Source organism: Lissotriton vulgaris, chromosome 3_1 (genome assembly GCF_964263255.1).
Source record: "Lissotriton vulgaris chromosome 3_1, aLisVul1.2, whole genome shotgun sequence".
In the NCBI taxonomy this organism is placed as follows: Eukaryota; Metazoa; Chordata; class Amphibia; order Caudata; family Salamandridae; genus Lissotriton; species Lissotriton vulgaris.
In genome coordinates this window covers 58281409-58296959 of record NC_141689.1, presented here as the reverse complement: position 1 = coordinate 58296959, position 15551 = coordinate 58281409, and the positions used below count along the sequence as shown (strand labels likewise).

General features: G+C 48.3%; 1 protein-coding gene across 1 annotated transcript; it reads left to right on the top strand.

The window, feature by feature from the left end:
• The first annotated feature begins 7932 nt into the window (after nucleotides 1–7932).
• Nucleotides 7933–9781, top strand: LOC147725942 (uncharacterized). The gene is made up of 2 exons (XM_086962839.1): nucleotides 7933–8440; nucleotides 8716–9781. Exons 1-2 carry the CDS (start codon nucleotides 8020–8022, stop codon nucleotides 9732–9734), a joined length of 1440 nt encoding a protein of 479 aa, XP_086818965.1. The 5' UTR covers nucleotides 7933–8019; the 3' UTR covers nucleotides 9735–9781.
• The last annotated feature ends 5770 nt before the right edge of the window (nucleotides 9782–15551 follow it).

Sequence of the window (15551 nt, the reverse complement as noted above, 5' to 3'; positions counted from 1 at the left end):
ATTCTTCAATATAGAGTTAAATTATGTAACCTCTTATGGGAACTGAGATCACAAAATGTTGCCTTGGCTAAGGCAATCGGAATAGGAAGGCCAGATATGACGGTCGTTTATTCTCACGTTTGTCTGCTGCTAAATGGAACTCCCTTCCTTTAGATCTGCTCCTCATCAACAACCATTTTTGGTTTCAAAAGAAATTGAAAATCTGACTGTTCTCTAGATAATGTCTTTATATGAACGTCTTCAGAGGCTCTTTACTTATGATGAAGTGTTAGGGAGCGTTTTAGCACTTTTATATCCCCTAGGACATGCCCTGGGGGCAACTATTTGCAACCTAAAGACTGAAGGTAGGACTCCCTTCTGCTGCACGGACATGCTCTGAACCCCTAAGAACCTCTAAAATGACTGTAGTCAGTCTCACAAAATGCAATGTGCAGCTTTTCAAACGTCAAGAGACATGTAAATATGTGGTTGTGCTGTTTATTAAGACCCCTCATCTTTGGCATGTGTGTAAAATGTAGAATCTGTGCAAAACTAGATTTGGCAAACAAGAACTATTGGCTCTGTCAATGTGGGGGATTTGTTTCTAGGTAAAGATACTCAATGAAAGTCTACTGGTAAAGGCATAGAAGGTTCATCTGCATTTCCAGCAGTTGCATCAAATGTAACATCATTTAATCACCCCTCACTTGCTATGATGCAAACATAGGCTCAATCATAAATGGCCACACATGCACAGTACATAGAATATGCCTGGGCCACAGTTTACACAAATAACTTCCCACCCCCTTCACTTACCTTCACATCAGTGCTTCACAGTACCACCTAAGATGATGAATTCACTTGCTTCCCTTTGCCAAGGTGGGTCCTGAGCCACGAGACATCATCAGAACAGAGAAGTCCCATCAGGGTATGGGCAGCACCAGAGCTGGATATCATGCAATCTGTGTTTTATGTGATATATTGTCATCCAAACAGTGCACAGCAGCTTGAAATAGAGGCTCCTGCCAGCTCTGCACATATAGTGAAGTCATTGATCTCATTCTTAGATACTCGGGGACTTGAACAATCATTACCTGGTCCCCTAAGACACATAGTCTTGCTGTGCTGCTTGTGCTGGAGAGCAGAATACCAGGGACACTCTCATGTGTTCGGTTTGACTTATGTCCTAATGGGCCCCTTAGAGTCTGTTGAGAGTTTTGGAGGTGCTGCGAGGTGTTTGCTGGTGTTGGTGTGTTAGAGAGTGGTTCTGTGCCTATTCTCTGTCCCTACTGTCCCTGATGAGTCCTATGTCTTTGTCCTTACATGTTCTTTGCATCTTCGTGATTATCTAGTTGGGTGTTTGTCTTAGGGGTATATTTGTATTATTTGGGGTATTTTGGGGTGTTTATCTTCATATTAGTGTGTTTACTTTTGTATTTTGGGATGTTGGGTTAGGGTAGGGAAAGCAGGATGTCCGAGGGGACATAGGAGGGCTACCTCTGGCTCGTCAATTTCTTTTTGCCACAGATGGAAAATCAACCTTGCAGCGAGATTTTTTCTCGTTTGCCATCGTCAACATCAAGTTGACGAGCGTGAGCATTTAAAATCAACATCCCAGCAAGATTTCTTAACGCGGGGGATCAGATTTCCCATTGCGAGTGGTCGCGTAGGCTCGCAACCGCTCACATTGAGAAACTGCTCATTCGCTTTGAGAAAGCTGCAGCTTGAGTAAAAATCTACTGAGCGGCAGAAAAGGAGAAAAGGAACCACTTGCGCTGTGCAAGGTGCCGTTCGCAATGATTGCACAGTGCGGACAAGCATCCTGCACTGTGCAATCACTACAAAGAGCATTTTTCTATCGAACTCTGCCTCTTGTGGAGCTCCGTGTAGTGCAGCAGAGTTTTGTTTTCGCTTTGCGGAATTCCGCATAGTGCAACTCCACGAACTCCGCCCAGGGTTACCTTTCACACAACATTAAGGGTGAGAGGGGTGGGCATTGTTAAACCGCTAAGCACATTCATTTTTACGCAGAACCATTTCCACAAGGGCAGCCTGAATATGGGGGGAGTGTGTAATAGGTAAGAGCGAATGTATGAGTTCAGAGGTATGCAGCGTTGTGCAGCATACATGAAAAACGCTAAAGGTCAATGATTGTTCATGTGCATGACTGCGATCCTTCCATCACATGAACTATCTTCTACTAAATTCAGACACCCTAGCACTATTGCCAAGGGTGCCAGCCTCTGCGCTAGCATGAAGAGTTTCACACTGGCACAAGTTGAAAAGCAGTGCAGCAAAACAATTATGTTGAAATGCTGAAGCCCTGCGTTTCCATCCTGGCATTGCACAGTGTGATGTAGAACAGGCTCACAACGCACCACAAAAATTCAATTCACATATGGCCTGTTGACTTACAGTCATCAAATTTGGTAGCTAAGTTTACTCCGATGTTTCTAATAGATGTATAAGACCAATGGTTTGTAGCAGTGTTGACGCCTACAAATTGATTTTGAATTGATGACATTTGATTTGTTATACGCTTCCATCATTTGGGCTTTGCTGGGGACATCTATCCTCCTGTTGCAACACACTTGTGGGACTCCAGTCCCAAAGTGCAAATTTTGCTGTTTCCCCCTTCGATGCCAGCCTGCCGAACATCCTAGTGGTGCCAGGGTAAAACTTAGTTCATTCCTGCTGCCGCTGTCGAAGGGGAGGTGCCTACAATGCGCTCAAAGCTCTGCCTCTCCCTCCACAGTTCGGGATGCGCTCTGGCTGCACCAAGGCAAAGCCCTAGCCAAGGCCAGGGCCGTCCTTGCCCGTCATTGCCTGGAAGAGCCAGGGCAGGGCCACCCCCTTTGAGTTTGGTCTCCTGACATTTCTTGGGAATCAACGGCCGCACCACGAGGCACTGTAACTTTTTTGTTTTTTTCTTGCTGAATTAGGAACAGGATTTGGGTCCTCATCCCCCTCAATTTAATTTTCTCTGCAGCTGTATTCTAATCTGCTCCCTGGTACTGAGTATCTAACGTAGTTTGAGGTCCGTCGACCTTGTGCCGGCTGTTTCACCTCAGTGTTACCAATCATTTTTTCAAGCACTATAAATTTACCGGAGGAGGCCATACTCTGTGATATAGAAGGGACAACTATTTGCTGCACTCGAGTCACCTTATTGGGTGGGTCATGGCCTCTAAGTAGCACACACTTTCCAGTCTGTTTAAAGTGTTGACAATCACTCCTGCTTTGCAACTGCTTTGTAAAGTGTTGGTAAGACTTTGTCTTTTGATTTTCTATTGCTTTGGGTTGAGCCCCACTAAGGGATGGAGAAAATGAAAGCTGTGGATCTCTACCCAGTCTCCTGTCCTGACTCTGGGTAGAGATCCTGGGGTATTGGACCAGTGTCAGGATACCTTACCTGACCTGGTAGGAGGGAGAGTGCCCAATGGGTGCCAGGCACTAGGGGCTACCCCACTCACTCTCTTTCTTTCTCCCAGGAGAGTAGGTGATCCCAAGAGGCTTCACCTGCTGCATTGGCTGAGGCCTGTCACCTCAAGCCCCTAAAAGTGGCTCACTAACTTTGCACTTTGCAAATTTTCCCCCTTGTGGGCGCACCCTCAACTTGCTAGGCAGCAGGCTACAGTAAGTCACTCAGGGCGACAATATTGTTCCCAGTTGATTCAGGGGCCTTTTCTTCAGGGACCCCATCAACCTCCACACCAGGAACATCAGGTGCTGGTTTCCCACACCCCTGACCCTTTCTTAGCAGCTGGTTGGGCCATTGTTCCAGGCTCCAGACATCATTGGCGCCCTTCCCGGGCATCCATGGACCGAGTGGTCATACAGACTCACTTTGGCAATCCCATCATCTCCAAGGCAGACTTTAGCTCTGCCTCCCTCAAGGTGGTGTCCTCCAGGACATTTCCTAACAGACAATCTACAGGCATGGCAGGGCTCACAGCAACTTTCAGAGAGCCTGAGACCCCCACTCCCCACTCAACGAGAACCAGAATCACCAGTAGATGGCTCTGACGATTGCGACTATGGCTTGGTGGAATGTGTTCAGCAGGACCTGCTCTGCTGTCACCAGCTGACCCCTGACTGTCATACCGGTTCCTGTGTCATGCAGAACCTCTACCCGTTGTCCATTAATGGTGACCCACTGCCTTCACTTGGAAGTATTTTCAGGCATGTGGGCTTTTGGCACGAGTTCTCCATCTCCCCGGGAAAGGTGTCTGGATAGCTTGTGAAAGGAGATGCAGCATTTGAGGTAGGCTGAGCCAGGATTGTGTTGTGCGTTTGAATTGCGCACGCTTGTGTATCGGGAGCCAGTGGAGCTCATGTAGATGCAGTATGGTGTATGTGCTGCATAGAGGTTGAGAATAATTCTGGCTGCCAAGTTCTGAATTGTTTTCAGCCGTCTAGTGAGTGAATTGCTGATCTCGGCAAAGAGGGAGTTTCTGTAGCCCAACCTGCTAGTGATAAGGGCGTCTGTAATCATTTTGCAGGTACCAATCAATAGCCATTTGGGGGGGGGGACAGGAAGCTGTGATGTGTTGACTTGGATGATCATTTCAAGTTTTCTGTCAATGGTTTTGTGAGGTTGCTGGTGTAGGTGCATGCAGCCGCGGCCGGTAGTGGGAGTACCTGCCGGATGATGACATGAGGAGGGGGAGGGGGAGGGTCAGGGGGACGTAATGTATGGATTAAGGACCTCAACAGGTAAGTTAACATATAAATAAATAAAACAAATTTTGTTGCGCGCATTGCATTGCATTTGGTGCACGCAATAAAATTTGTTTTATTTATTTATATGTTTACTTACCTGTTGAGGTCCTTAATCCATACATAACTACCCCCCACCCTGCCCCTCCCCCCCCCACATCACCACCCGGCAGGTACTCCCACTACTGTCCGCGGCTGGGTGCTCGAGGTTGGTGTTGGTCCTAGTATGGCCGGCCACAACATGGAGACCCAGAATTTGAGACAGTTGGTCTTCACCCAGTCAGCAACTTTATCAAGCAGGCGGTGAGCTTGTTCCAGGTGGGGGCATCTTGTCAGAGAGGGAGAGTATAGGTTGATTTGAGTTTACTCAGCACAGGAGAGCGATCATCAAATGCAGTCTCTGATATGTGAATTACTCTTAAATCATCATGTGTTGCTGTCCGTAGCTACATTGCTGCTGTGTGTTTTTCACCTGTGCAAGTCTGTGTTGAGTAATGCATGGGTGTGCTGCCAACCTTGCTATTCACATTGATCTGTCCGATCGGGACTGACGTGGAGTTATTTATAAACAGCTTGGAGCTCATTAGTTTTTTTATACTAGTTCCTTAAATCAGCTTTCCTTCTTCTTCTTAGGTATGCTTTTTGATTTCTATTGCCTTCCCTTTTTCACTCCAGCGGGTTACACATTTGTGGTGACACATTTTTTTAACCGCTCTTTACTCCCACTGTGTATGTATGACTGTGGACTTGGCGTCTACCCCTGCACTCATTTTGAGGACATAAGAAATGAGATAAGGCTTCTCTTCCATACATACATGTTGAGTACCTCTCCTCCTGCATCTTTGAGGCATTTTTATTGAATCTTGTGATGCTACGGTTGCTGTGACAGGGGTACCACCTTCACTTGCATCCAAGCCCTCTGCTCCAGAGCTCTATGGGACGGGCACTTCCATCCCGACCTACAAGCTCCTAGCTCCTTACAGGCAGAGAGGCTCAGCTGTTCCAATAACTTTGTGATATGTCCCATAACTTTGTGATATGTCCCATAACTTTGTGATATTTTTTGATTTTCTTAGCAACGATTGGACCCATGTTAAGGGAACCGAGGGAAACTGCTGTTGTTTCAGTATTCTTCAATTGAACATGCCACAACTCACAGAAAATATTCAGTTTTCCCTTGTTATTTACAATAAACTATATTCAAGGTTAGCACCATGATACTTTTGGTTTGATAGTATCTCTGGACAACACTAGAGGCCTGTAATAGTTTCTGGAACCTTTCTCCCCATAGTGTTAAAATTAAGTGAAATTATTCTGTTGTTTCTTGAAGTCAGAAGCAGAACTAATGACAAGACCCCCTGGGACTCACATCTCCTTACTTGAGTAACCCAGGTGTGTAGTTGTAATGCAATGTCCAGTCATACAGGTGCAACATTCTCTATAAGAAGAGGGCTCGGAGAGTGACTGGTGCAGTCGTCACCCGGTCCCCTAAGACAGAGCCTGGCTGTGCTGCTGGTGCCGGAGAGCGGAATACCAGGGCCACTCTCACGTGTTCGGTTTGACTTCTGTGCTCCCCCCTTTCCGCTCAGACTCCTTTTCCTCTGAGACGCTGGGGCTGCATAGAACCAGAAGAGGGGGAAAAAACCTGGAAGAGCCTAAAGAATTGTGAAAAAGCCAAGAATCTAAGAAAAAGGTAAACACGGTGAGAGGAGCACAGAGAGGCTCCCACACTGACAACAACAAATGAAAAAAACATTAGCTGTGCAAACCAATGTGAAATGTCATGTAAAGACGTCATGTGCATCAATGCTTTTGCATTCTAGCTGGTCGCTGTTAATACCGTAAATTTGAATGATTTTGAATCATTGCATTTTTATTGCTCATAATTCAGTACGATGAACAAAGGAGCAGTCTTAAAGATTCTGGTCGGATTAAAGTGCATACGCAAAGTCGCAAAAAGGGATGCCAAGCAGCGCAGGTCTTGTAGGGGTATTTACTGACCCCTATTTCAGCACATATAGATCTAGATTTACTAAAATGTCACAAAACATACCAAGACAACTTGCGACACTGCATTGTGTGACAGGGAAAGAGCAGGACTGTGCCATGTCCAGTAAGATCTGGAGCAATCCATCTCTCTTCTAGTGCTTCGTGCTGCCTAGCGCCAACGCAGGCAGACTCGTGCCATGGTGCAGGTCTATCTGCATTACATGCAGGTTTGTTTTTGAGTGTGTAAGGGGCACTTTCCTGCACAAAAACAATCCTCTGAGGCGTTTTTCCCTTTTCTATGCACGCTGCACATAGAAATCATGTCCTCCCTTGCGAAGACGCCGCTTTCCCGGGGTTAGTGGTGTTAGTAAATCTGACTTGCGCCGCCTTGCATCACTTTATATTATCTGAAACAGCACACCTATCGTGCATCGGTTGAGTGGCAGCTCTGTCTTCATCACTTGCTTAAGTGACACAATGGCAATATAAGGGCTTAGTAAATCTAGTCCACAGTGCTTTGCACTGCTTTGCACCACCATGAATCAAGGGGGCGTTACTGGGGTGAAACTTGGGCGTAAAAGCACCAGCACTTATAGCTTTTGACACAAAGCCCGATTTACTGAGATATTAAGACAGGGATTTGACTAAAAAAGTAATGCTCAAAGGAGAAATGTTTTTATTTCTCCAAATATTCCATATATTCAGTGTGTTGTACTTTTTAACACACATACTATGGGCCCGATGTAGGTAAACGCGATTTTCCGATTTCAAAATACCGAGGCGGGCCGAATCGGTATTCTGAAATCGGAAAACGATATGTAGGAAAAAAATACCGAATGAAAACCGAATCGGTCGGCATCGGTAATGAGAATCGGTACGTTCCGATTCAGCTCGTTCCGAATCGGAAATTACCGATTTGGCCAACAACGAATCGGAAAACACCGAATCGGCTCTCATCGAATCGGATAGTACCGAATCGGCGAATACCGATTCGGTAAAAGCCGATTCGGTAAAAACCGAATCGGCAATCATAGACCCATGGCGAAAAAGCCCATAGGAATGCATTGCATGAACCGATTCGGCTTTTACCGATTCGGATAATACCGAATCGGATTTTACCGATTCGGCTAATACCGAATCGGTAAAAGCCGAATCGGCAATAGGCGATTCAGCCAATGAGGTGGCTCCCCCTCCCCCACCCAAACAGGGAGTGGCAACCCTGGCAGGTGCAGACAATTAAGAAGTTTCTAGAAGTTACTGGAAAGCCTGCCTGAGCCCAACACACAGTTAGCAGCAGTGGGAGAAGGAGGTTGCAGACTGAACAACAGCAGAATGGCAGATCAGGCAGGAAGCCAGAAGTCCTCCCAAAAGAGGAAGCCCAAATTCACCACCACAGAACTGCAGGTGCTGGTTGAGGAGGTGGTGAGGGTGCACCGCCAGCTCTTTGGCAGGCTGTCCCTCAACGTGCCAGACAGCACGAAGAGGAGATTGTGGACCGACATCGCACAGAAGGTCAATGCTGCTGGAGTCACCCCCAGGTCCATTGAGGAACTAAAGAAAAGGTTCTACGACCTCCGCAGCCTCACGAAGAGGAAGCTGGCCGAAATCCAGAGGCAGGCTGGACACACCGGAGGAGGCCAGAACCCGGCGCCACCCCTCACCGAGCTGGAGGAAATTGTCTCCAGCACCATCGAGAGGGCGAGCATCGTAGGGATCGGGACCCTGGACAGCACTGCGATGGCCACAGCTACAGGTAAGAAGCATGCGCATCATGACACACCCTACCAGACACCTCCCCATTAGACACAATGCATAGGCAAACACCAGCACTGTACTGCCACCAACATACAAGAGACAAGCATCATGGTACATGTAGTCAGCAGAAGTTAGCCAGATATGTCAGTGCAGAATCACAAGACAGGAAACAGTGTGACACGGTGTAAGGAGATGCAAGGACATGTGGAATGCCATAATTGTACTGCCTGTAATACATCGGCACTCAGTTTACAAATGCTTCTTTGTACCTAGGGGCACCATCAGGCAGCACCACTGTGGCAGCAGAGGGAGCCTCGACATCTACTACTGCAGTGGCAGGGCCCAGCACCAGCCAGCCTGGCCAGGAGGAGGAGGATGAGGATGAGGAAGGAGACACCACAGGGCTTGGAATGGAGGGAGTCCTGGTGATTGATTTCCAGGCAGTGCACTCCCCAGTACTGCCCAGCTCACCCCCCTTGCAATTTTCACCATGCAACTCCCCAACAAGGCAGACCATTCCGCCGACAACAGCTCCTGCCACAACCGTGGCCTTGCCACCCGTCCTACCTGTCCTGGGAGCAGGGGCACCGGGACCGGCCAGCACCACACCACCACCAGTGGCACCCCAGCCCACTCAGCAGGCCGGAGGCAGCAGTGCCAGACGCCGTGCCACCACCACCACCACCACCACTGCTGCACCAGCACGGGAGGGCAGTGTGTTCCTGGGCCTGGAGGGCCAGATGGTCAAAATCCAGCGCCAACAGGCCAGATCCACCATGGCCTGCCAACGCCAGCTCCTGCAGCACAACCTGCAGATGGGGGAGTTGGTGAAGGGGTTCCAGGCTGTTGTGGACAGCAACAAGGAGGTGGCAGCAGGGTTGGGCAGGCTGACCACTGCCATCACCCACTCCTCTGCCAGGCAGGAGGAGCATGAGGTTGCGCGCAGGAGGGATGCCCGGGTGCTCAACCGGGCCATGGCCCGCCTTGCATCGGCGACCGCCCAGCTGTGCATCCGAAGCGCAAATCAGGAGTCGGTGCAGAGTCAGCAAACGGCTGAGCTGACCAGGGGGATGGCCAGAATCACCACGGCCATGGAGGCCATGTTAATTTCAAACGCCGCCTCCAATCCTGCCCTGGACCTGGGTGATGCTGGAGACAGCAGCAGCCGCAGCAGCCCGGCCAGCGCTGCATCAGAGCCAAGGAGGAGCACCAGGCGATCCGCTGATGCTGCAGGCCATTCGGAGGGGGCCGGGGGACACCCCAGTGGGTCTGGAAAGCGGGCCAAAAAATAGGCTGGCAAGGGGGGATGATCATACCAGGACCCTGGACTTTATTTGTTTTGACAGACTCCATTTCTTAATGCACTTCAGTGATGTAACTGTGGTGCATCACTATTAAAAATTTTATTTTCCAAGCAACATTTAGCTGTCTTTGCATCTGTACTCAGTCAGAAATAGTTCTCAGTGATCTCCTCACGTCTGTATCTGCCATCACATGGCGTACACACCCCAGCTGGCTGTGTCAGTGGCACAGCTTCGTCGTCGTCATAGTCCTCGTAGTCAGACAACTCCACCTCAGTGCCCTTCTTGACCGCAAGGTTGTGTAACATTGCACATACAGCTATGATCTTGCAGCAGGTGATGGGGGTATACTGCCTTGCACCTCCACTCTTGTGCAGGCATCTGAATCTACTTTTCCAGATGCCAAAGGTCCGTTCCACAACATTCCTGGTGCGTATGTGGGCCCGGTTATACCTCCTTTGGCTGGGTGTGGAGGGGTTGAGGTAGGGGGTGAGTATGAATGAGCGGAGGGCATATGCACTGTCGCCTGGAAGAGAAAGGGGTCACATTAGACACATGCATACATGTATTACACCTACCTACCATGTGTTATGGGGGTCTGATGATGTGGCTCACCTAGGAGGTATCCTTCTCCAAAATCGCCAGCCATCAGCCGTGCATATATGCCGCTCTGTTGGAATATATAGGAGTCATAGGTACTCCCTGGAAATTTTGCTACCAGGTCTGTGATGGTGCACTTGGCATTGCAGATCACCTGCACGTTGATGGTGTGTGTCGATTTCCGATTGCGGTATATGTATTCGGTGTCCGCTGGTGGGCAAATCGGAATATGCGTGCCATCTATGCAACCGATGACTTGGGGAAAGTGTGCCATCTGGTAGAAGTCCGCTTTGGTTTGTAGCAGTTCTGCGTGGGTTGCAGGGAATGAGATGTATTGGTCCATCCTGTCTATCATGGCGTCAAGGAATATGTGGAAGAACCTTGACAGGCTGCTCTGGCTCACCCCTCCTGCTGCTGCTACTCCACTTTGATAGCTGCCAGACGCTACCAGGTGTAGGCTGCATAGCACCTGGACGTGCGCAGGGATGGCGTGTGCCCTTGGGGTGTGGTGGTCCAAGTATGGCTTAAGGTCCCTGATGAGCTCAAGTATGGTGTCAGAGTCCAGCCTGTATCTCTGTAGGATCTCAGCCTCAGTGAGCATGAACAGGGTTATCCTCTGTCTGTAGACCTGTTCATTTCTTAGCCATTCCCTCTGTCCTTCCTGCTGTAGCCGTAGCCGCCTCGCAATGACATAGAAAGCTGCCATCCTGCAAGTTGCAATGCATTTTGGGACTGTTTATATGGGTTGGAGTTGGTTACCACCTGATTGCAATCCATGGTAAATACCGAGTGAATTCTACCGATTTTGAGCCGATTTCGGTGTTTCTGTGCCTCCCTACATCTCCCCAACTGTTGGAATCGGGGAATTTCCCGATCGGAGATTCATACGAATCGGCATGTTTTCCGATTCGGTTCATGTCCGAATCGGTATTTCTACCGAATCGGTACATGGACCGAATCGGTGATTTCCCGATTCGGTGTCACTAACGAATCGGTAGTGGGACCGAATCGGTGAATTCCCGATTCGGTGTCACTAACGAATCGGTAGTGGGACCGAATCGGTGATTTTCCGATTCGGTGTCACTAACGATTCGGTACATGGACCGATTCGGTCTTTGTCACCGAATCGGTGTTTTTCCGATTCGTTACATATCCGATTTTCGGTATGTACGTATCGGATCCTTTCACGTTCGGTACACATTCCGATTCGGTTTTCTATCCGATTCGTTCTGTTTTTGGTTCCCTACATCTCGATGGCTGTTTACCGATCGGTAAGGGCCAAAAATCGGTATTTTCGGCCGATACCGATCGGTAAAGCCCTACCTACATCGGGCCCTATATGTGGAATGTGTCAGTGTTTGTCAAGGCATCGGATTTTATGTCTATGTTCAAAACGTGGCAAAGAAACGCAAGGACCCCTTCTGCATTGGCACAGTGCAGAAAACAAATTGTAATTTAGCCCCAGTGGCACTGTGAAGAGTAGGGCAGTAGAAAGTGACAAAAATGTGTCTGCACTGGTGAGATTTTGGTGAAGATGTATGAAATGTTTGCACCATTAGAAAGTCACAAAGCGACATGAACCAGTGCAAAGCTTTGACAAACTGTTTACTTTCCACTGTAATTTTCTTTCGATTCTGCAACCTATTTTGTGTGAGGAGATTTTTTATGTTTCCCTTTTCAAACTTTGCATGTGTGCTGCACAAAATTGCAAACAAAGTGGAAATGTTTTAAAGTATTTTTAAGCATATTTTTTTTAACTTGAAAAAAAGTTCAAGTCATCATGCACGTACCTCTGCACTTTTGCCCAGAGGTGTCTGTGTGAGGTGCTAGGCAGCCTGAAAGTGACCCAGAGCTTGAGAAGATAGCAGCATCCCCACATCCTGGGAAAAACAGGGCTGTCCTGGTCTCTCTGTCTCACAACATTTAGAGCAATAGTAAATCAACCCTTTAGATTGTTCCTTCTCTTGTGATGCAGAGAATGCATTTCAAAACACCAGGGAACATTGTAACACTCCCTCTTTTTTAGATCTGAAATGCCCCCTCTTCCAGCGCAAAATGTGAATGCACACTGCAAACAAATCTGTATTTGTAACTGGTACCCATGGCATGTGTACATGCACCCTAGGATTGCCCAGGATGCTCCATAGGTTATGATTACTGAGAGCTGTGCTGGTGGTTGGTCATGTGCAGTGTTTTAAATTGGCATGCGTGTTATCTGTCGAGGACACACGCATGCCAAGCCATTTATTTCACATCAATCAATTATTCAATCAACATTGATGTGTGAACGCCCTCAAAAGTGCACCAAGGTCATCCTGGGGTGGCCATGTCTTGACAACAATAGACGTGTATGAATATATATTTCACACCTCTGACTCAATGTTGGAGACTATAGTCAGGTTTCAAATTAAGGCTTTATTGCATTTCTTTGATTCCTTGGCTCTTTTCGCATTTCAGAGCTTCTGAATCTGAAACGAGGGTCATACTTATGACCCAGTTTGCATTGCTCTTGCAGACTTGACTTCCTGCTAAGAGCAACTACAGCTGGTTTGGGCAACAGGCTTTTCCCCAGGATGCTAGAAGAGTGGGGGGTGGGGGTAGCAGTGCTGCTATATTGGCTCCCAGTAACAAAAGCAGCAGGGGGCTGGCCCCTCAAAATTGCCAGGGCTGCTTTAGGATTCCATTCTGACCCGAAGGGCAACACCCCAGTCAAATCCTGTCTGACTAAACTGCAAGATTTCACTCAGCCTGTTGCCATTATTAGCACCAGTGATGCTGCGGCTGATGTTGGTTTTACTGGGGACAGCCGCTCAATGGGTTTCTTGGGAAGTATCAGCAGATGCCCTTGGCTGTGTTCTGAGCTGCACCAATCAGCACGCTGCTTGCAAGGACGGAGATGTCCTGATTGCAGGAATCCTGGGCTGCATTCTTCAGCCCTGTCCTTTTCACAGGACTTCAGAGATTATCGACAAGGTCCAATGTGTATTTGTAAGTAGTTCTGTAACTGGAAATGATTTCCTAGAATGTCTTATAAGGATTGTGGTAGGAATATCAAGGCTGCAATTTTGAGAGATCACAATATCAAAACTGGAATCACACGCTTTAAAATATCAAAGAAGAAAGTTGCCACAGGGAGGCATGCATTTTACTATTCTTACCTCTGTATATACATACCTTGACAATATATAAACATACACACGCGCACACACATCTATATACCACAAAGGTACGTATAAGGTGCAGTTATATATAGAAAAGTATCTTTCGATATTTGGAACCTCAATAATCTGTTACTGTATTAAGACAAAACAAATATCCAGGTTCATATTCCCGACCCACATGATTTTCCTCTATTGCTTTTTTTGATGAACTCGCATTTTACTTTATTCTGCTGCGGTTTCTGCTGCACCTTTAAACATCACTATGACCCGCTATTCCTATAAGAAAGGTATATATTTGCATGCAGCAGTGACATTCATCCAGGGATATTACAATAAGGTTGTTTTGTCAAATGATGAATTGCCCTCTGTTGGTTTGAAGCGTGAGATGAAGTTGAGGCATCAAAGGCCCCTGAAGTACTCTCAGTTTGTATCAGAGTTGAGAGGAGCTGGGAAGGAACCATGTGAGAAGTTGGCCTGGTATATAATGCTCACTAATTCTAGTGATCACTTTGTACCATGCCAAGCAACCCTTATGATGATGGTTGTAATTCAACCTTGTAGACCAGTTATCCTAGTGGTAACGTGGACAAAGCAGTCTTAGGCTAAACTCTGAAAGGCATGTGAAGCCAGCTGTTATACCATACACAACCCCCTTGAATACCAAATGAAAGGGACACCACACAGATATATATTGAAAATATATATTGATTTATTAACTATAAAATCCCCTGGACTCTTTATGAGCACAGAAGCACAAGCGTTAAATCACAAGACAGTTTAAAATACACAAAAGTTGCACAATATGGATGAGCCCTAGGGGCCACCTAAACCATATACTAAGAAAGTGGTATAAGAGATACCAGGAGGAAAGTGAAGAGGCCTAGGGCCTTGGGAATCGCTGGAGCTATTCGAGACTAGCAGTAACTAAGTCGGGAGAGGCCCACGGGACTCGGGTGCAGTGTTCAAAGTGCACGCACTTTCCAATACAAAGTCTATGGTGCGTAAAAAGTACAAAGTTAGAAAGTTAGGAACCTTCCGAGTGACCTACGGAGCTGAAACTTAAAACACAGGCCCTTGGGATGTGTACCAGTGCAGGAGCACCGGCGGAGCCGAGTTACCTCACCCACAGGAAGCGGGTGCACAGGGTCGAAGTAGTGTCGGGTTTCGTCACGCTGGTCGATGGTGCTTGGAGCTGAAGATGCTGCAGGCGGCTCGATGAGAAGAGTCCCGGTGGATCCAAGGGTGGATCTGAAGATGTGAAGACCTGAAAGCAGAGGGGACAGTGTTCAAAGTCACTAGCCAGTGACTACCGTGGAACCAGATTGGAACCAGGCGATGTCGAGTGCAAACAGGCGTTGTTGGGTAGCTTCTTTCTGCAGCCACGTGGATACTCGGGGTCGAGGACGTCCAGGAGTCGGTCACGAGCTGTCCCACGTAGGCTTCTCGCTGTCGGCGGTGTCGGCGACCTGATCGGAGCAAACAGGCCTTGGCAAATGCAAGCCACGCAGAAGTTGAAAGATGCTGTTCACTCGGACCAGCAAGGTCAGAGCGGGTGCTCCTTTTCACAGGAGCTTGGGTAGGTCTGGAGCAACCAGACCTGCTGTGTAAATCTTCGGGTTCGTCGCCAAGATGGCCGCTGACCACGTGGCTAGTGGCCGGGATGGCGCGTCGAGTGGCACAATGCAAAAGGGCCCCACGCAGATCGCGGAGATGCTGGAGGGCTGATCTTCGGTGCAAGGGCTGCTCGGTGGTGGGGGTTCTCAGTCCCCAAAGCACATCGTCGAGGATGCCTCAGAAGCTGTGCAGTCAGCTTTTCGAGTGTCTTCCAAGAGGTCCGGTCCCACGTCACTCGGTGCCTCCACGGGTCCCTTCTTCGCAGGGACTGTGGATCGGGCTCTGAGAGGTCTGGGAGTCTGGTTCTTGTCGGGCTCTGGGCTCGGTCTCCGGCGGGAGGCGGCGGCAAAACAGACGTCGAGTTGCTGGTTGGTACCTGTGTTCACAGGGTGGCCACTCCTAGGCCACAAGGGAGATTCTCTTCAGTCTTCTG